Source organism: Pseudoliparis swirei, chromosome 7 (genome assembly GCF_029220125.1).
Source record: "Pseudoliparis swirei isolate HS2019 ecotype Mariana Trench chromosome 7, NWPU_hadal_v1, whole genome shotgun sequence".
NCBI classification, from domain to species: Eukaryota; Metazoa; Chordata; class Actinopteri; order Perciformes; family Liparidae; genus Pseudoliparis; species Pseudoliparis swirei.
Genome location: NC_079394.1, coordinates 4,730,115 through 4,753,005, shown reverse-complemented (window position 1 = coordinate 4,753,005; position 22,891 = coordinate 4,730,115). Strand labels below are relative to the sequence as shown.

General features: G+C 39.3%; 2 protein-coding genes across 2 annotated transcripts; both read left to right on the top strand.

The window, feature by feature from the left end:
- The first annotated feature begins 13,511 nt into the window (after positions 1-13,511).
- Positions 13,512-15,094, top strand: nkx2.7 (NK2 transcription factor related 7). The gene is made up of 2 exons (XM_056418063.1): positions 13,512-13,719; positions 14,544-15,094. Exons 1-2 carry the CDS (start codon positions 13,512-13,514, stop codon positions 15,092-15,094), a joined length of 759 nt encoding a protein of 252 aa, XP_056274038.1.
- A 5,825-nt stretch (positions 15,095-20,919) lies between these two features.
- On the top strand, positions 20,920-22,394 carry nkx3-1 (NK3 homeobox 1). The gene is made up of 2 exons (XM_056418067.1): positions 20,920-21,112; positions 21,911-22,394. Exons 1-2 carry the CDS (start codon positions 20,920-20,922, stop codon positions 22,312-22,314), a joined length of 597 nt encoding a protein of 198 aa, XP_056274042.1. The 3' UTR covers positions 22,315-22,394.
- Positions 22,395-22,891: the final 497 nt, after the last annotated feature.

Sequence of the window (22,891 nt, the reverse complement as noted above, 5' to 3'; positions counted from 1 at the left end):
CCAGGTCATGTGGAATGGACCACAATGTAACTGTAGAAATCACAGCAGTGACATCTGGTGTCGAGGCTCTAACCCCGTAACTCCTCACTAGGATGCACCAGGCGAGCAATAAAGTTACTAGAGGGCATATTAAACCTAAAAAATACAGATTGACCACTTGCGATTTGACCACTTGGGAGAAGCAGAAACGAGCTGTGGATGCAAAACTAATACAATCGTTTAACTTGCTAGCAAACGTGTGGCTATTATACATCCAACAAATATGGAGACACATTAGGCCTTGGTATTGCACTAGAATATTAAGAGAAAGATGCATTTTATAGCTGCATGCATAACTGGAATAATAATTTTTTTCTGGATTCAAATCTATCAGTCAGCTTTTCCTTTCGCTTGAATCTTTTTAAGCTTCCTTCGGTCGAAAAATGAACAACCAAAGATCAGCATTTTGTTAATAAGTTCTGCACAATGCAATATGTACCCTGGAACTAACAGTGACGCAAATGATTTCCAGATGAAATGATATGTAACACACGTTTTCAACGTGTTTACACACTGCTACGGTTAACCACATCTCTTCAGTACATGTGACACATCCTGCAGGACCAATGAAGTCAGATGAGGGACGCAGAGAGCACCTCCTGACGGAAATGAATTTCTTAAACCTGAACACAATCGAGCTGAAACTGCAAAGCGCTGTTTGGTTGGATAGCCTCAGGAAAAGAGGGGGCAGAACGCAAGAGGCTCCGTGGACGCTAATCTCAGTCAGAGGGAGATATAATTTCATGCCTATTTAGAGAAGAGTCCTGAAGGGCTTTCTCATCATCCGCTCTCCGGTCTCATGGATAGGTGATGCAGCAGCTCTGCACACAGATTCTATCGTCTCTTCTTTAAAGAGACATTCACTCTTATTATGGAATAATTTTGAAATGGATGTAAGACTGGTGAACTCCTTTTTGGTTTTCAAGGGAATTATTTATAAAACAATTCTTGAGTTATAAATGTAATTAAAAACGTATTAACATGGAAGATGTATGTGGTAGTATATATAAATATATTTTGTTTTTTATTTTGTTTATTGTTGTTTTTTTGTTGTTGTTTTATTTTTCTTCTTTATTTCATATTAATTTTCTGATTCATTTTTATTTCAATTTAGGATAGGAATTTATAAGCATTTTTTGCTTCTACCAATACCTTTTCAGTCTTTATCTTTTGTATATTATATAGGATAATATTGTATTGTATTTGATTTGATTGACTGAATAAAATACACAAACAAACAAACTCTCAGCTCATCAATGACAGAATGTCTCCATACGGTCCGTTTGAACATCCGTCTCTCCATGAATCTATGTTCCTGGTTACGTAGCTGCGGTTCTGTCGGTGGCAACTTTCAAAAGCTTCGACACACAGAAACATCTTGTTGCCAGGAGACATTTGAACATATTTTTGACCCCGTCTATTTACTTTATTGCCTGTTGCCGAGTGTATCAGCACGCCGACAATCGCAAACAGAGTAAAGATGAATAATGACCAAATTAGAATGTAATTATGCAGATGCCATTCATACCATCTGCTTGTGTTTTTAATTCAATGATAATAAAACAGTGGTCCATTTGAGGCATCGGATTCAACGTTATGGTACCTACTGCTTCACAGCAATATTGCAGAAACCAAAAAATAAGAGGGGGGAAAGCAATGTGTCCATCGTGAATGCATATGTCAGCGATTTAACGGGACAAATGAACAACGCACTGTGGTTAGTGCGGGTACGGCAATTGCCTCTCCCAGTGTGTTTTACATTCATTATGTCCTTCTCTTTCCCATGAAACTTGTGGCATATTCATCAGCAGTGTGACAAATTAGATGTGCAGTGAAATGGAGTTTGACTGAGAGCAGTGGAAGATTAGATCCACTCCAATCTTACCCAGCAATCACCATCCCTTCATTTCTGTGGGGAAATACCCAAAGAAGGGAAGGAAAATTAGATCAAATTTGACTGGAGTGGCCGGGGAAAGAGATGAAACAGAGCATGTTTCATTTCTCTCTCTGTATCACAAGCAATGCAGTTTTCAGTTCTGGATATGCACAATATATTATACTAAACATTTACTCATATATGTGCATAGTTAGTAATAGGTTCACTATAGCACAATGCTATGCTATTTGCGCCCCAAACATCTGCCTTAGCCAATCAAATCCCTGAAGATTATTGAGCATGATATTCAGCCACTCCACCAGTGCAGTTCTCATGTGTTTCTTGCTCTTGCTATTCTAACAGCTCTCCAACTGAATGATACATATTGGAACTAGAATGGGCACTCGGTAGAGCGCATACCTTCGCATATCACAAGATTGGGCATTGAATTATGAACATTTTGGCATTAGTTGCATGCCAATTGGATAAAAATTGACCGTGCTATGGTAAAAAGAAGATTTTGACCTTTTCATGACCTTGACCTTGACCTTTGACCCGATCGATCCCAACATCTAATCAAACGGTTCCCGGATAATAACCAATCATCCCACCAAATTTCATGCGATTCGGTATAATACTTTTTGAGTTATGCGAGGAACACACATACAAATAAATAAATACAGGGCGATCAAAACATAACCTTCCGCATTTTCAATGCGGAGGTGACTATTCCTCATGGAAGAAGTCATGTTCCACACCATATTGGTGTAGATGTTAAGCCTTTCGGTAATACATAGAGGAAATGTTGAGACTACACAAGGCCAAAGATGACACTCTCACATGTGGGATCTTCTGGAGAAAGGTTGTGACTTCCGGTTGATCCTGATTGGTTGTAGTTTTCTCCCAGGGCTACAGAGACAAAGAAGTTGCAGCTTTGCAGTCCAACACTAACTGTAAATTCAACAGCATTTTCTGATGTACACCACCGTTCAAAAGTTTGGGGTCACTTAGAAATGTCTTTATTTTTCAAAGAAAAGCACTGTTTTTTCAATAAAGATAACATTAATCAAAAATACACACTATACATTGTTAATGTGGTAAATGACTATTCTAGGTGGAAACGTCTGGTTTCTAATGAAATATCTCCAGAGGTGTATAGAGGCCCATTTCCATCACCTATCACTCCAGTGTTCTAATGGTACATTGTGTTTGATCATCGCCTTAGAAGACTAATATCTGATTAGAAAACCATTGTGCAATTATGTTAGCACAGCTGAAAACAGTTATGCTGGTGATATAAGCTATACAACTGGCCTTCCTTTGAGCTTGAAGTTTGAAGAACAAAATGAATACTTCAAATATTAATCATTATTTCTAACCTTGTCAATGTCTTGACTATATTTTATATTCAATTTTCAATTCATTTGATAAATAAAAGTGAGTTTTCATGGAAGACACGAAATTGTCTGGATGACCCCAAACTTTTGAACGGTAGTGTATATTCTCTCACTTATTGATCATCAAGTGTGGATGAATTCCTCCTTTTCTTGAGGCCCTTGGATTTAATTACAGGGTAACAGAGACATCTAGTGGTTGAAAATGGGTTACAACATTTTCTTTCTTAAAATATGACAAACATCTTTGTAATTCCATACAAAGTGACGGATCTATAAGCACGACCTCCGAGCCTGAGCTCCCATAATCAGGCTGCATTTGGCCATATCACATTTTAATCATTGTGATTTCACAATCAACACCCGAAATGACGGCAAGACAGTAGTATACAAAAAGGTGTTTCAATTCCTCATCTGTATTATTTTGAACAACAACCACTTAAAAGCTCTTTTGATCAGAAGGTTATACGTCCAGAAAGTGTAAAGAGAATCCAGACTCTAAAATAATGGTTCACCATGTTGAAACACAATGTTGAAGTAATCTTAACATTTCTATTACTCTTCTGTCCGTATCCCAACCAGGAAACTCAAAGTAATGTTGAATAGTGATTTTTTTAAATGGGTCAGGTGACGTGTCGCTGTAATCTGGAACACTGGCTCCAGTTTCACTGAAACGTGACAAAGACAAAGGATGAGTTGTGACTTGTCTCAGAGGAAACTAAATGAAACCATCTTCCAGGGTTTATGAATCTTATGAATAATTATTGGCAAAATATGTTCAAATACTTATATAATCTCTCGCTATTAACCTTTCAACAAGCAGCAATATGACAAAAGGAAAGGTTTAAATCTGACGTGGAATAGCGGGAGACGATACGTGAACAGGTTTGACTTTTTAGATGCAGAGCCTGAAAGCGAATGCAGGTGACACTAAGCATGCTAAGGATGTTATTATCAAAACACAGACATTAATTCTAATATGGGTCACTTATCAGGCAGTGTAGGTGTAAAGCAGTGGTCCCCAAACTAAGGCCCGCGGGCCGAATACGGCCCGCCTCCACATTGGGCCCGGCCCCCTGAACAATACCAGAGGCGCATTATGATTTTTTTTTTTGTCTGGCCACGCAAATCCTCCACTAGCCCCTTTCAAATAGAACGGAATAATGGTGAAACGGTTAGGTAAGAGAAGAACTGATTCAGAATGCAGGGTTTTTAACCTGCAGTGGTCAAACGATTATTTTGTTGTTCATTGCAAAGAAAAGGCTGTTTGTCTCATCTGTCAAGAGGCGGTGGCGGAATTCAAAGAATACAATCCGCGCCGACACTATGAATCCCGTCACAAAGACAAGTGTGATAACCTGCAAGGCCAAATGTGAGCAGACAAACTCTCAAAGCTAAAAAGTGGAGTCTTAGTTATTTGGTTATTATTTATTTCATAAATAGTGTTATTTATTTCCTGACTTTTTTTTCTGTGAAGATCCCGGAAAGGGTTATTAATATTTGGTTATGTGTGGCTTTCTGGAAAACAATACATGTTTACATTTAGGCCCCCCTGCGATCGTCACACTTGTTCTGTTACAAACTGACCCCGGCCCCCATCAGGTTCAAGGTTCAAGGTTTTTTATTTGCCATCTGTGCCTAGACCAGCAGTCCAGACACATCGGAATTATTTTTGCAGGGCTCTCCGAGTCAGCAGAGATACAAAACAAACACACTATAATAATAATAATAGTAACAGTAATAACTAGAATGGGCACTCGGTAGAGCGCATACCTTCGCATATCACAAGATCGGGCATTGAATTATGAACATTTTGGCATTAGTTGCATGCCAATTGGATAAAAATTGACCGCGCTATGGTAAAAATAAGATTTTGACCTTTTCATGACCTTGACCTTTGACCCGATCGATCCCAAAATCTAATCAAATAGTCCCCGGATAATAACCAATCATCCCACCAAATTTCATGCGATTCGGTTTAATACTTTTTGACTTATGCGAGTAACACGCATACAAATAAATACACGGCGGTCAAAACATTACCTTCCGCATTTTCAATGCAAAGGTAATAATAGAAATATGAAAAATATACAAAATATATTTTAAAAAATATATTTCAAAAAATTAATTAAAAAAACACTGTACAAAAAACACACTGTACATAGTGTGGTAAAGTGTATGCAGTATTAACAGTATTAACAGTATTAAGTACAGGAACAGGTTATCAAAAATAAATATAAGAAAGGAGAGTGCAGAGATAATAACTAGGTAAGTAGGCTAGTGCTGTACCTAGCTTGTAAAAAGAAAGAAAGAGGGGGAAGGGGACAGTTATAAGGGGATATTGCACATGTTCAGATGTTGGGGGAAGGTTGTGTGGGGGTATTGCACTGATTGTGGTATTGCACAATTGTTCACACTTTCAGAGTGGGCATTTCTCAGTAGTTCTGTTGTACCATCAGTCTGAAGAAGCTGTTAAAGAATCGTGTCCTGTGGGTGACGATGCTGATCAGAGAAGGGAAAAGTTATGTGGCCCTCACAGGAGAAAGTTTGGGGACCCCTGGTGTAAAGTGTTCTCTTTCAGAAGAACGTCAATGTCACATAACATTTTGATGAGTATCTTTAGTTGCATTTTGGCCAAAGGAAGGCCGGGATCAGTTTCACTCAACTCCGTCTCCTCTTACAGCTGCTATCAGCCTCCTATTTTGCCCGGTGATGAATTAGGGGTATTTTGTGGTGAAGCGTACATAGCTATAGCTTCTTATGTTACGGTGAGGGGACACATGGTGGAATCAGTCGGAAAGGCTTTGATTTTAAGGAATGGGAGTCGCAGAAACTCAGAGGCAGCGTTGCTTCCAGCCATCAGAGAACACTGCCGTAGCGATTAAGTCATTTAGCCATCAAACTGGACACCCTGAAATCCCCAACGTGTCAAACAACTCACAGTTCTGAGGTTTTTTTCCCTCCCTCTGCTTTTGAAGTTCAGGTTTCTTGGTTCGTCAGTCGAAGGTGTGCAAACGTTACATTTTCAGGTTCTGTTTTAGCATTTCTTTTCACGTCTTACGGAAAGCGTAAGAGCAGTTGTTTTTTTATATGTATTACTTGCAATTATTTGAATCAAATGAGGGGGGCTGCAGTTATGTGGCATGTGCCATAATCATACAGCTACCACATGTTTCTAATTCTTTCTGAAAAAAGACATCTTCTGTTTTAGAGTCAAAGAGCGTGACTCTAGTCGAAACTTTTCTCCTCTTTTTTTAACTAAAAATGTGTGAATTTCAAGAATGATTGGCCATGTACAGCCTATAATTAACGTACCATACAAATCTACCCATGGCGAAAACCTTTGAATATTTATGTCTTCATTTCATGTCACGTATCCATTTTCCCTTTAATATTCAACAGTTAAGAATGTATTACTTGTTAATGAAACATGTATTTAATTGTGTAATTTAAATAAAACAATGTATTAATGTGTCAATGAATGCCTGGATTTACTTTCCGGCACTTGTATGGGACACAGACATCTTTTGATCACCGATAAAACCTGGAGTTGGGGTAAATTATTCTGATTATGATGGGACTATAGGCCATACATAAAAGATCTCAAGTCAATTGTATATAGTTCAAAATCACAGATACTGTACATGCTCCATCCTTATTGGGGTGAGGGGAAATAAAATATAATTGAACCTTACAGAAGGTATGTTGTCCCATCGCTCGCGCAGGAATGTGGACTAAGCATAATTCCCCATGCTCAGAGCAGCAGCAGTGACCAGATACCTGCCGCACTCAGACTGGTCAGCAGCTCAGTGTCACATGTGTTGCCCCAGCTACTTGTTCTTCTGCTCTACTTGCTGACATGATACTTCAATTACTCATTGATTACACTCAGGTAGTTATTTTCGAAAAACAGCCAACGTCAGTAACGCTGCTACGGCTGACCTCACTGACTGCTGTCATGAGCTTTCACTCGATGTCATTCAGAGGAGAAATGCTTATGTTCTCTGAATTAAAAAAACGTGTCGTTACATGCTGAGCCAAGAGCGAGAGGAACAACAGGTTCCACACAGAGGCCGTACACCTCTGAGTCCATGTCTGCAGCAGGTTTGAGTTTAAGCTTGAAACAGTGCTCTCTAGTGGCACTCAGGTGATTTCTACAGGACAGCAACAGGGTTTTCCAGTCAAGCGTAACTAGTTGGTGATTCAACAGAGAGCAGTGAGGAAATAAATCAGCAGATTGTACTTGACATGATGGCAACCGCAATACCATCATAACGTGATTCAATTCAATTCAATTCAGTTTATTTGTATAGCCCAATTTCACAAATTACAAATTTGTCTCGGAGTGCTTTACAATCTGTACATATAGACATCCCTGACCTTTGACCTCACATCGGATCAGAAACAACTCCCAAATAACCCTTCAGGGGGAAAAAAGGGAAGAACCCTTCAGGAGAGCAACAGAGGAGGATCCCTCTCCAGGATGGACAGAACAATAGATGTCATGTGACCAGAAGGACAGATTTAGAGTTAAAATACATTCAATGAATATGACAGTGTATGAATAGTTCATAGTAGGCATATTCCACGATGGAGACCTCCACGATCCATGATGCATGATGGGAAGATGGTGGCTACCGTGGCTTCTGCTACACAGTACAATTGGCAGTGTCAATTTATCACTTATAGAGTATATTTTAACACTCAGCCGGTGAACATATGAACCCTTATCTTGAGAATGTTAAAGTAACACTGAACATAGTGTTAAGATTTAAGAGTTAACGCAACTTCGGAAAGAGTTATTATTGAGAAGTGTTTATTTTGATTAACACTTCTCAGTGTTACTTTACATTTCATTACCTTCGCATTGAAAATGCGGAAGGTTATGTTTTGATCGCCATTTATTTATTTATTTATTTATTTGTATGCGTGTTACTCGCATAACTAAAATAGTATTAAACCGAATCGCATGAAATTAGGTGGGATGATTGGTTATTATCCGGGGACCATGTAATTAGATTTTGGGATCGATCGGGTCAAAGGTCAAGGTCAAGGTCATGAAAAGGTCAAAATCTTCTTTTTACCATAGCGCGATCAATTTGTATCCAATTGGCATGCAACTAATGCCAAAATGTTCATAATTCAATGCCCAATCTTGTGATATGCGAAGGTATGCGTTCTACCGAGTGCCCGTTCTAGTTTAGCTGATGCTTTTATCCAAAGCGACTTACGATCATGTTGCGTTTATACACTGGAAACACAGCTACAGGGAGGAATTCAGGGTTAACCCTTATGTTGCCTTCGGGTCATTTTGACCCGATTCAATATTTAACCCTCCTGTCGCCTTCGGGTCAATTTGACCCGATTCAATGTTTAATGTCGGTGTTCTTTCGGGAGTCAACAAACAAACATAAAGTACCTCACACTTAAACTTGGAAAACAATATTAATTCTAATAATTTTCTGGAGATTTTAATAGCTCGGGTCATATTGACCTCAAGGGTAAAATATGTTAGTAAATATAAAGGTAACAGGAGGGTTAAACATTGAATCGGGTCATATTGACCCGAAGGCGACAGGAGGGTGAAACATTGAATCGGGTCAAATTGACCCGAAGGCAACACAAGGGTTAAGTGTCTTGCTCAAGGAAACATCGACTAGGGCGGGGATTGAACTGCCAACCCCCTGATTGACAGACGGACCTGCTGACTCATGGTGGCTCTTTAACCCTCTGTAGGGACCACATGTTTACTGGCTTAGTGTTAATGTTCTCTTTAATTCTACTGTGTAGCTTTTGACTCGGTCACGTTGGCCCGTCAGCAATTCGATATTTCAAGACAAAAAAACATCTCGAGTCTAAGTATGAACTCAGTATAGAGTTATTCTAAAATATTACATATTATATTGCTGAAATATCAACATTTGATATAAAAAAAAGTGATTTAGAGAAACGTACTGCAGTCTTTCCAGAATTAAAACGCCTGTGATGAAACTCAATTGAAACACAACAAATGAGATGAGCTGGTCAAACAAAAGGCTCCTTTAGGCATCATAAAGTTAAGAAAGATCTCCCTTGATAAGCATTTTAATGTAATTCCTTCCTTCACACTTTTATACAAAACTATTACACATGTTCTTTTATCCTTAAATTGTAGTTATAGCTGCTCAATGTGTACTGCAGTGGGATTAAGGTTTGTCCAGATGATGTAAATCGGCACATGTTGAGTTGTGTGCTGGTGCCTGTAGATTTGATCAATGTAAACAAATATGCAATCTGTGTAGTTGCAACGTCTAACAGGAAACTATTCTTAGTTAAACATGTCAAAACCACGTGTAAACTGAGAAATGCACAACATTGTAAAAGACTATTCCTGACTGAAGCGTGTTCACCTGCTTGGATCACGTGTGCGTGTGCAGCTGCGTGTTTGTGTGAAAACTGTTTTGTTTTCCAGCATAGAGCTCTTAATCAAATACTGACATGCAATTAATTACATGATAGATGTTGAAGGAATACTTTAGCCCAAAATAGAAAATATACATTTTTCCATTTCACTTGTAGGCATTATTTATCTAGATTGTTTTGGTGTGAGTTGTGTGTCGTAGATATTGCCCGTAGAGGTGTGTGTCTTCCCTCGAATATAATGCAACTAGATGGCCCTCGACTTGTGGGAGAATTTGTCTAGTTAATTCGCTTTATGTTGCATTTCTAACATACTGTAGAATATGTGGGTCTGTTTGTCTATGTTTACTGCACTCGCAATGTCATTGCTAACAATAACACAATCTCTTCAGACACCAGAACAGTTGTATCGTGAGACTGAGATTCGGCCGTCGGAGACCAAGTGCAACAAATTCAGCTCGCTGTATCATCTCTTGCCTGTAGGTGTTGTTGTTGTTTTTGTCTTATTCGCTTTTAAAAAATCACTTCTGGAGGTGACTTAAGATATTCCTGACCTCTGTTATTGGCTCTTCATTTTACAGATCCAGCGCATCAGGAGTGAAAAGTCTGTTGACATAGTTTCCGAATGGAATGAGAGGCTTTACTTTGGGGACATCCTCAGTGGGATGTTGAGCTTGATGCTGCTAAGAGACTTACACCCCGTCAGGTGCTGCAGCATCCATTCACCAGCATGCACCACGTGTCCAGCAGATACCATGTCAGCTGTAAGTTGAGATTTCAGTTACTTTACTTCTCTTACTTTATCTGAATGTGGACGTTTATTCATGTAATTTGTCATTTGTTTGCAGTGTACGGTCCTGTTTTGAGACAGTGTACCAGAACCGGACTACTGACAGTGGGAAAGCTGTGGGTGGGTCTCTGCAGCGGTCATCCTCATCCGTCCATCCATCCTTCCTTCTGCTTCTGCTGAGAGAGGCGCCCTTAGCCAGCGACGAGGCATCAACCCTCATCCCTGCTCTACTACCCAGACCTCGGGTTCAGTCAATACAGGGGTGAAAAGAAAAGTTGATGACGAAAATGACAAAAAATGAGACGAGCAAAGTTAGAAAAAACTCTGCAGCTCCGTCCACCTCAAGCAGCAGCAGTTGCTTCTGACCAAGCGTCAAAAGAAAGATGGCTGACTGTGGCGACTCTGACAACCAACAGTTGACCAATCATAAGATAAAGGGGCTTCGAAAAAACTCTGCAGCTCCACCCACTGGATCAGAGTTTTATTTATCAACCGTTTCTTTTCATTTTGCTTATTAAAGCTCTTTGAACAAAAAATGCGAATAGAGATTATTTGACAATTACCTCTCGTCTGGATAGGCAAGAACCTAGATTCAAATCAGGCAGTCCAAAAAAATAATTGTAGACTGTCGTCATTTTAGCTTTTTTATCATCCATTTATTGCAATTAATTCACATACAAACTATTTGTTTAGTTTTAGTTGATAAAGCTGTTGTAACGCCCTGTTCTGTGTCTCCTCTGTTTCTTCTCTGTGTCTCCTCTGTCTCCTTGATTGTTTCATTCCCTTCACCTGCCCTCACTCTCGTCTCGTTAGTGTCTCATGCCGTACACCTGTGTTTCCCCCCTACATATTGTGCCAGTCTTTCTCTTTTCTCCTGCTGGATTGTTGTCTGTAGTTCTGTTCTCCTTGTGGTTTGTGTGCCAAGCTTTCTCAAGTGTTACTGTGTGTATTCCTGACCATCCTGTTCTGACCCTGCCTGCCTGCCCTGACCTCTGATTCTCTGCCTGCCCCCTTTTGGACTTGTTTGCTTTTTGGAACCTTTTTGCCTCTATAAAGAGATTTTTGTTATTCACATTGAGTCCGGTCCTGTTTCTCTGCACCTGAGCCTCACCCCGTGACAAACCCGGGACAGCTGTAGTATACCAGCCAACGTGTGATTTGCCAGATGCAGTTACAACAGCTTGGAGAAGCCGCCATGATTGATGGACCGGCCACACTGCTTATTTTTTAACATTACTGTACGTCACGCAACATCCAGAGCGAGTCAGCCTCAGTCAAGACGGAAAAGGAAAGCAGCTAATGATGAAAATGTGATTCATCAAACAAGAACTCTGTACCAACTCAGGTCAAATACAACCAACTCGCTTTCTATCCTGTTATTGATTGGGAAAAAGCATTCTCTAGGGTTATTTATTATTATTCAGTGTTTCTCTGTGTCCACTGATACACACAGAGCAAGGAAGGAAGGAAGCAAGGGAGGGATGGATGGAGGAAGGAAAGGTAGGAAGAAAGGTAGGAAAGGAATAGAGGCAAGAAGGAAAGGTAGGAAGGAAATGAGGCAAGGAAGGTAGGAAAGGAAGGAAGCAAGCAAAGGACGCACTGAAGGAATGGAGGAAGGAAAGGTAAGATGGAAGCTATGAAAGGAGGTAAGGAAGGAAGAAGGGAAGGAAGGAAAGGAGGCAAGGATGGTAGGGAAGGAAAGGAGGCACAGAATGGAAGGAAAGGAGGGAGGGATGGAACAAAGGAAAGAAGGAAGGAAAGGAGCCTGACATTTCCTAGTTATTAGTATCATTGTTGTTGTTGTTAAGTGGTAAATGACATGTAATGTAATAAAAGTAACTATTATTCACTTAATGCACAATCTACTTAAATAACTGAGCTTTTATTAATTTATTGTCATTAAAGTGTCACCTAATCACTAAGGGACTTGATCATTTCTAAATAATGACACACAGGAGTCAGACTGCATGTCATGCATTCAATAAGTGAAGCATTAAATAAGCCTGTGTTTCGTAAGCCTTTTATAATGGCCCCTGTTATGACTCCGATTGTCCTTAAATAAGCCTCGTGCACATGTCCAGCCCTGCTTCAGAAAGCTCCTCCTGCTCGGGCCTGTCAGGGCCCTCCATACATCTCCCCGGGTCCCCCAGCGGGACAGGCCGTGTCTGTCCTTGTTCCTGTTTGTAAGGACGCGCCTCTCGGCCTCACTCAAGCATCGCAGGCTGGCGCCGCCGCCTCTCCGCTTCCACAACATCGGGTGTAATGTTACTGTTTGTTGTGGCCTGAGACACTAATAACGTGGCAGGAAAACAATGTTGATGGTAAAGCTGCTCGACATCACCTAAAATCACTCAACCCCGAAGACCTGTGGTCAGATTAAGTGACTTTACTTGGCTGACCAGAAGCGTGGTTTGGGTGAATACCACCCCTCCCCTTTCCTAAACGAGTTAATCAATGTGGGACAGTTTCACTTGTTGGTCTCTAAAGCTGCAAACGCGTTTGTTTCAACACATGATTGGCCACGAATTAAAACAGTTTTATTCAAATCTCCGACATCCATCCGTAAATATATTAATCAGATGAACATTTCTTTCATATTTTACCAATTAGGTGTCACTTTTTGTTTTCAGTTAGCAACCCTTTTCGTGTCACCCTGCCACTGCAGGCCTATAACTTAACAATACAGATGTTTTGTAAGTATTTAACTCCGATTGCAAGCCAATAATGTAATTAAATACACTTCCTGTCTCAGGGAGGAGGGTGGATCAGTGATGTGAGGGGTTCCTGTAAGGTGAGAAGAAAAGGAGTGTGCTCAGGCCAGGCTGGGTGTTGGCCTGTGCTTTGGAGAGGGGTGACAGATCTATCTCTACCTTGCTCTTGAGCCGGACCCTTGCATGATTTACATCTCCCCGCATGCCCCTCACTCAGCAGCCAGTTAAGAGACACGTCCGGCCGCAGCAGGAGCAGCAGCAGCAGGGTCTCACGAGCTCCACGGCCGGCTGAGAAGGTTGTGATGCATCCCACTTCCATGACCACGACGCCTTTTTCCGTGAAGGATATTTTGAAGCTGGAACACCACCATGACTTTGAAAATGAATTCCTGATGACTGATCAAGTTGTTCCGATGAATTATGAGCACGTGCACGCTGCGTGCGTCTCCGGGATGCAGGAGAAGCTCCACATTCACAACTCAGCCGCAGAAGAGGAGATCAATGAGCAGGGTGAGACGATGCGTTACTCACTTCCCTGCTGTCGGTCGGTCAGGTTTAGGCCGAACCACGCAGAACTCACTGTTTAAAAATGTTTCTGGAAATCTTACAATTTGAAAAACTAAAATGATTGGTATTCGATGTATCTTAAATACGCAGAAATACGTGGGGAGGTCCATATATTTGAGATATTGTTGCCACAAATTGGTCATGAGGAGGCAGTGACATGCAATACTTTATTATTGTTTATTATTTCGTCCCTTTGATTAGTTGAAACTACTCACACAGTTTAATTGTAAAAGGGGCAACGGAGTGCTAATTCTCATTAAAATTATAATTGTCATTTTATGAACCAAATGATCAAATATTAAATATCTATAATGTGTTTTGAATTTAGATGTGTCGTCTTTAAAATGTCAAAACAATCAAATGTATTTCTTCCAACTCAGACAGTTTAATTTAATGCATCTTTGTGGTTTTTATTTTACTTTATTTTATTTAACACGTATAAAGTTTTTCATTGCAATGTTACCACAAAAAAAATGATTTGTATATATATATATATATATATATATATATAATATATAAGTGAAGTGAAATCTGAGAAAATGTACGTTATATATATATATATAACGTACATTTTCTCAGATTTGACTTCGAAAAAGAATACGTATAGCTATATCATACATTTTATTAGATTTTCTAAAAATAATTTAAAATGTAGACCTACATAGTTTAGGTGAATAAAATGTTTTTGAATCCTTGACTTAACATTGAGCAACATTAAATTGCATGAAGTTTGACTTTATGTGACTGTTTTCTTTTCTAATGTGCAGAGACATGCGGACTTGACAGTTCACCCGACTGTGACATGAACCCCAAAAGCAGAGCCCGGCTGCGGAGGAAACCCCGAGTCCTCTTCTCCCATTCCCAAGTGTCTGAGCTGGAGCTGCGCTTCAGGCAGCAGCGCTACCTGTCCGCCCCGGAGAGAGAGCACCTGGCCCACATGCTCAAACTCTCCTCTACGCAGGTCAAAATATGGTTTCAGAACAGGAGGTACAAATGCAAACGCCAACTCCAGGACAAGTCTCTGGAGCTGGCGGGGTATCCCGCCGCGAGGAGGGTGGCGGTGCCGGTGCTGGTGCGCGACGGGAAGCTCTGCAGCGCCGGTTCCTATTCAACGGCACTTTATAATGTGACTCTCGGCCATTATAATCCGGTGTTTGGATACGGAGCCGGCAGCGTGTACGGCTGCGCGTATCACGGCGCGTCACCTTCAGCAGCGCAGGTGACCAATAACCAGCTGGTCGATCTACCCGGGAACAGCGAGGGGCCCTTCAGCCACGGACACTTCCAGGCTTCATTACAGAGTGTACGAGGCTGGTGATTAAATAACATGGTCTGTATGGGATAACAAATATGTCAACAAATTTCTATCGTATGTTTTGTCTGTATTGTATTATTTTTTTCTGCATATAGAGGCAAATAAAAAATCCGCTGATTCGTTAATGCTCATTATCTTTAAGAGTAGCAATATTTATTATGTGCATGCTTTTCTATTTGTCTTCGATTATACATTTCAAAGTTTATGCTGCACATTCTGAATTGGAAATATGAAATAATAATATTACTACTAATAATAAAGTTCGTATTATTGTATACGACAAAAAATCCACAAAACACTAATTAGCTTCCATGTGCTAAATTTAAATACATATATTTATGTGACAGTTATTAGCCTTTTTTTTCATTTTCAAAACGATTATCTTACTGTCGCGTCAGCGAACATTACACGTTTAAAGCTTGACAAGCTGTCTAATTTTTACAAATAACGCTATGAAAATACTTTAAAAGCTTCCAAAGTTTCAACCCTGACACATTACATTTGCCAGTTTTAAAAAGTGTTGGATCCAATTAAAAACAACATTCCTGATTACAGACTCTTTAGTGGCCGCTCATGGAGCTGTGGCCTGTGGCCTGTTATCAAAGGGAGCCATCGAAAAGCTAATGGACGAAGTGACATTTGACCTGACGGCTGCTCTGCTCTATCAAACTGAGCTCGTTATTGTCCCATTCACAAATCCGCTGATAAGGCTGGAGAGCTTGTCCTTTCCCGGAGCTTTGCTTGGTAAACAAACCCGCAGACAGAGTGGCTCTTTAACTTTTCAAACTTTCAATCAAACGGGAAACAGTACCAGTCCGACCTGTCACTCACAGATCAGCTGCAGCAGTAGTGAAACCACTTGCATTGGAAAAAGTTCCCTTTAATGCATGCGTTTGATTGGCTGTTATCGTCCAGCACCTGGTAAACAATAAGATACAAATCTGAATTATTATTTTTTTAAGATAATGAATGCCCAATATAAGAGAGATTAAGAATATCGCATCAAAAGCGGTTCATCGTTTTTAAGTCATGGGTATTTAAAATGTATAAATCCATCCTTGGCTTATGCTCCAATGATATTGTTATAAATGTAGCCTATTAAATAATGAATGGTTGAATTGAGTGGACATCAGCGTGTTGTGTTTAAGGGACTCGGAGCCAAAGGGCCTGAGAAGGAGAAACACTTCTGGGAGGAGAGAGCAGCTCAAGGAGCATCTCTACGAAGATAAGGAAGCTGTAGACAGAGAGGAGACCAGAGACACTTCAAGAGATCAGATAATGGCTCTGTGTGTGTGTGTGTGTGTGTGTGTGTGTGTGTGTGTGTGTGTGTGTGTGTGTGTGTGTGTGTGTGTGTGTGTGTGTGTGTGTGTGTGTGTGTGTGTGTGTGTGTGTGTGTGTGTGTGTGTGTTTGTGTCAGAGAAAAAGAAAGGCTTTGCAGCATGCTAATGGTGGGTGTGTTTTGAAAAATCCATGGTTTTAACATGTAATTCATCTTATCCCATATTTCTATATTTTTCGCAAAATTAAGATATACCTTAAATTAAATACATTCCCGGTCAAGTTCTGATAATAGTTCACACTTTCACTAAAGCTAAAACATCTGTAGATTTTAGTGGGAAAAAAGTTTTTTGTTGTGCTGTATGTGTGTGTGTGTGTGTGTGTGTGTGTGTGCGTGTGTGTGTGTGTGTGTGTGTGTGTGTGTGTGTGTGTGTGTGTGTGTGTGTGTGTGTGTGTGTGTGTGTGTGTGTGTGTGTGTGTGTGCACGTGTGGATGTGACATGAATGAAAGCAGAATACCAACTAAAGATAAACACTGTGATGATGAGGGCCAGTTTAAATAAAGGGTGACGTGATTCTGCCCACCAGTGAAAGACATATTGTGGTTGAATCAGAAAGGTTTGAACTCTTCCTGTAACTACATCAGCTTTAGAAAAGCAGATATGTCTCTGGCTGTGAAATAGCCTCCAAATCCCAGTCTGATAATCTGATGTTTATGATTGGTGCCGAGATGATTCACAGACTCAGGATCAGAGCTCCTCTGTCCAAACATCCACCCTGTAACCACCAAATACATATGAGCTACGCCAGGATGACAGATTACTATTGACGGAGCATCATCAGACTCACTTCAAACTAATCCTTTGGTCAAATAGCTCATTGTGTCCCTGCAGTTTGAAGTGGCTGCTGGCTTTCGTCCTCTTGATGTTTGACTTTAAAGCTCCCTCTACTGGAAGACTCACACCACTTCCACCACACAACATGTATTTATTCTCACACAACGTCACACAAATAGGCTGAGTAAATATATCTTTCAAGACTAAGGGTTTTATAGATTGAAAAGGAGTTCAGAAAGAAATGTACAATGGGAGGTGGTAGATGGAGAGTATATATGGTTATTTGGTATAAAATAATCCTTTATTAGTCCCACAGTGGGGACATGTCAGGATCACAGCGGCGGATGCACATAAGAGCTTTAATATAAAATAAAAGATACAAATAAAACACAAAACACAATAACAATACTAAATTCAAAATACTAAAAACTAATACTAAAATACTAAATATACATAAGGAAACAAAATACATACACAAGGCAGTGACCAAAGTGAATTTCCACCAAGTGTCCAAGAAAATAAAGTGCTGAGTGGGAAGGAAGGACTTGTGGTCACAAAGTATACAGTTGTTCTTTGATATCTTTAAAGTTAAAACATCTCACATGGATCTGTTGTAAACCTCCGATTGACCCAATCAGATGACGTATGTGTGACACCATACAATAGGCACAATGAAAAACTTGCGCAATAACCCAGGTGTGCGTTACAGGGTAATACAACCCTGATACCGCAGATAAAACTGCGACTAGACGAAATCTAACAGTTCCAATAAAGTCTCGCTACTCGTCATCTCAGACAAAGAAACAGCAGGAACACAACAGAAGATTGATGGTGCAACAACTTTCGGTGGCTCAAAGAAAACACTGTCACCACATAGTTTGTACTGCGGAAGACAAATGCCTCCCCGGGCTGAAAGGTCAGAGGTTCTACCGTGTCACATCCGATGCACAACTATGCAGCCAAATATCTGTGCGACGAATGCTCACAAGACAATAAATAGGAAGGAAATGTCAATGTTTTCAACGGCAGCAATCATGTGGCTTGTCTCAGAATAAGGGCGGAGGATGACCGCATCGTTGGTGGAGTCACTCTCACTGCTGGCTTTGTTTATGCTCTTGACATTGAGCTGACTGCTCATGTTTTTTTTTCTCCAATTTGGCCAAATGGATAAGTCTCTGATGACCAAACATGTGTTGAATGTCATTTTGAAGAGATATTGAAGTGAAGTTAAAATAAAACTATGAATTTTCAGTGGAATCAGAGAAATGCTAACATTTTAAAAGCATGAAGTATATATACACTACCGTTCAAAAGTTTGGGGTCACTTAGAAATGTCTTTATTTTTCAAAGAAAAGCACTGTTTTTTCAATAAAGATAACATTAATCAAAAATACACACTATACATTGTTAATGTGGTAAATGACTATTCTAGGTGGAAACGTCTGGTTTCTAATGAAATATCTCCAGAGGTGTATAGAGGCCCATTTCCATCAACTATCACTCCAGTGTTCTAATGGTACATTGTGTTTGCTAATCGCCTTAGAAGACTAATATCTGATTAGAAAACCCGTGCAATTATGTTAGCACAGCTGAAAACAGTTATGCTGGTGATATAAGCTATACAACTGGCCTTCCTTTGAGCTTGAAGTTTGAAGAACAAAATTAATACTTCAAATATTAATCATTATTTCTAACCTTGTCAATGTCTTGACTATATTTTCTATTCAATTTTCAATTCATTTGATAAATAAAAGTGAGTTTTCATGGAAGACACGAAATTGTCTGGATGACCCCAAACTTTTGAACGGAAGTGTATATATATATTTATTTATTTTACATTGTATTCCATATTCAGCAGTCTGTGATCAAAACAATAGACAAAGGGGTTTAGAAAATATCAAAAGAAAAACTGTGCCAATCGGAAAAGCTCAACGTAGATTTTCAGACAGACGCTCACGGACAAAGAATTCAAGGTGAAACGTATCGTACTGATTATCTTAATACTGTGTTGACAAGACAGCCGCCACGTTAAGAGGAACCTCAGTAGACTTAAAACAGATGGCTTTTATAAATGAGAATACACAACACAAGGCAGGCCACACTCTCATCACTCAGTGCGGCGTTATATTTCTATTGCACATGAAGAAGTTTACACTCAACACTTCGAAAAATATGACAACAGAAACTTTGAATGGTTTCACTTTCATTAAACTAAAGCAGCGCTTTACGTAGGTGACATTGTGACCGCTCGGTGCCCAGGAAGCCGGAGGAGTCAGCGGGGCCAGGGGCCACGGAGAGGATCATGTTTATCATACCTACACTCATGCGTTTCCAAATGAAGCATGAACTCCCAGAGGAGCACAGACACCGCTAGTAAACGTCTCATTATCTCAGAGAAAGTCAGGCTGAACCACGGAGAACAACAAATAAACAGCCAGCGGGCAGCGACTGAGTCTGCTCCAGGAGCCGGCCTCAATGTGTCCAAGTCATTAGGGCTCCGGTCGGCGCGACCACCCACCCAGACCAGCTCTCCCCCTGCAGCGCAGATAACAGGGTTCCTATATGCTGAACTGACACATATCCTCTGGATTACTATGATAATCGCAGTGAGAGGGATTATCCACTTTATATGCCAATAATATTACTGCCTGGAAACACAAATGTTGTTAAAAGTGCAATTTTTCTCCATGAACACAATGTTTACCTATATGATTCAAGTTTATTCTTGTTTCTTTGTATTATGTTGTCCAGTTCATTTAGCCAAGATACTGTGTAAATCGATAATACAACATATGGGATTAAACTACAGTATTCAGAACATATAGTATAAATACACTTATGATATTCCATTATATAAAGAGAAGTTTCTAATTATTTTGTCTTACTAATATAAAGGATAGTCTTAGTACTCCAACATGAAATACTCCAATATGACCGTACATGTTAATCTGTTGACTGTATTAGTTTTTGTAGTTTATTGATACAATCTTCATAGAAAGGAGCATAATCATATATGACAAAATGTGCATATTGTATAGATTAAAGTACATCAATTGTTGTTAAAAGTGAAATTTTTCTCCATGAACACAATGTTTACCTATATGATACAAGTTTATTCTTGTTTCTTTGTATTATGTTGTCCAGTTCATTTAGCCAAAATACTGTGTAAGTAGATAATACAACATATGGGATTAAACTACAGTATTCAGAACATATAGTATAAATACACTTATGATATTCCATTATATAAAGAGAAGTTTCTAATTATTTTGTCTTACGAATATAAAGGATAGTCTTAGTACTCCAACATGAAATACTCCAATATGACCGTACATGTTAATCTGTTGACTGTATTAGTTTATGTAGTTTATTGATACAATCTTCATAGAACGGAGCAAAATCATATATTAAAAAATGTGCATATTGTATAGATTAAAGTACATCAATTGTGCTTTTTGTTTTCATGAGCATTAGAATTATCAATGTTTGATCTCCCATCAAGTTGATCTGAACAGGCGAACAAATGTAAGTTACTGCAATAGTTGGCAGCAGTAGTCGGCCCGCCTCCTTCTCTTGCCGGTGCAGTCGGAGTAAACCCGCCTCTGTTCTTGTATAAATTCAGAGCGTGTGAGTGTGTGAGGACACACACTGCTTCAACCACGTCCCTCCCTGTCGCCCTCTGCCCCTGAGAGGCCTCTGGTTGGTGGATTACCGGATGGAGATGTCTGACACAGTCAAACCTGTGACCTCGTTCCTCATAGAGGACATCCTCTCCCTTCAGCACGGCGCGGTCTTTAATGGCAAACGCTGTTCACAGAAGATGGAAAGATGTTCACAGTGGAGCGAAGGATCTGAAAGGTTCTCAGAGCCACTCTGCCCCCGGGGGACAGCCGTCAGAGTGCAGACAGGTGAGATCCTGCAGCCGCCTTTCAATGGCAGGAATGTAATAGCTAGACGGCCCAATGGATGTGTGTGTATTAAAAATTTGATATGCAGAAAAAAGTTTCAGAAGATGGCATGAATCTGTGTGAGAGAAATAATAGTATTATCAAGTATTATTATTATTATTACAATTATATAATAATAAATATATATATAAATATATATATAATATATACAATAATATATATAGATATAATAATATGTATTAGTATTATTATAATTATATTATATGATATTATTATTATTATATTATAATTATTATCAAGTAAATAGTATTATCAAGTATTATTATTATTATTACAATTATATTATAATAAATATATATATATAAATATATAATAAAATATATAATAATATATATATATATAATATGTATTAGTATTATTATAATTATATTATATTATATTATTGTTATTATATTATTATTATTATTATCAAGTATTATAATTATAATTATATTATAATATATATATTATAATTATATATATATATAATAATATGTATTATTATAATTATAATAATTATATTATATTATATTATTATTATTATCAAGTATTATTATTAATAATAGTATTATCAAGAAGTGGCAATGTAATAATTATATTATATATATTTTACATTCTGAGAGTGTGTTTTGTTCATAGTGGTGGCTGTTTACCTTTATGGTGATAATAAACCACAGCCGGTCATGTGTCCTACATCGAGCTGACTGCCCCCCCCCCCCCCCCCACCCCCTTGATGACTTGATCACATGTGCTTCACAGGGTCCCTGGACACATCCCCCCGCCCCAGCACCTCAGAGTCCAGCAGCTTCTCCTCCTCGGAGAAACAGAAGCGCTCCAGAGCCGCGTTCACACACCTCCAAGTGCTTGAACTGGAGAAGAAATTCAACCACCAGAAATACCTGTCCGCCCCAGAGAGGGCTCACCTGGCCGGCACCTTAACACTAACGGAGACCCAAGTGAAGATTTGGTTTCAGAACCGCAGATACAAGACGAAACGAAAGCAGCAGACGTTGGAGTTCTGTAAGGACGTGTTCACGGCAGAGGGTCTGGGTCTGAGAGACGAGCTCGTCCGATCATCACTGATCACCTCCTTCTGCAAAGCGTACCAATGCAGACCCTACATGTGGGACTACAGGGGCCCCTGGGGGCCCACATTATGGTGACAGTGAAATGATGTCTGAAGCTATGATTCATAATCATGAACCTACTTTTGTATTAAGGCTCTATGTTCACTATTAAAGTTAATTATTTGTTTTTTTGGCATTTATTTTGAATCCATGAGTTACAGATTAAGGGATTTTTTTCAAAACATTCAGTAATTTTGTATGCTTTAAGAAAAATGTGGTAATGGAAACAATATGGGTTTGTAGTATTAAACATTTGATCACTGATGTCAGTTGCAGCATTGTTGATTTAATTGATTATCAAATCATTATAGTGACATTTAACTGTTCTTTAAAGCTCTGTGTTAAACAGTACAACAGTACAATACCTGATAGACAAGAAAAAGTTGACCTTTAGCTTAAATATTCACACTTTCAGCAAACTGTAATCATTCTGTAGTCATGTAGTTCTTATATTTGTAAATGGTAATTGTGGCGTATCAAATGTTTTTATTTATTTAGAACAACCTATATAGATGACAATTTTTTAAATACTGACAATGTGAGTGATTCATACGGGAGACATTTAAACCATCTGTGTGGAGTTAAACTGTGATAATACAGAACTTCTACATAA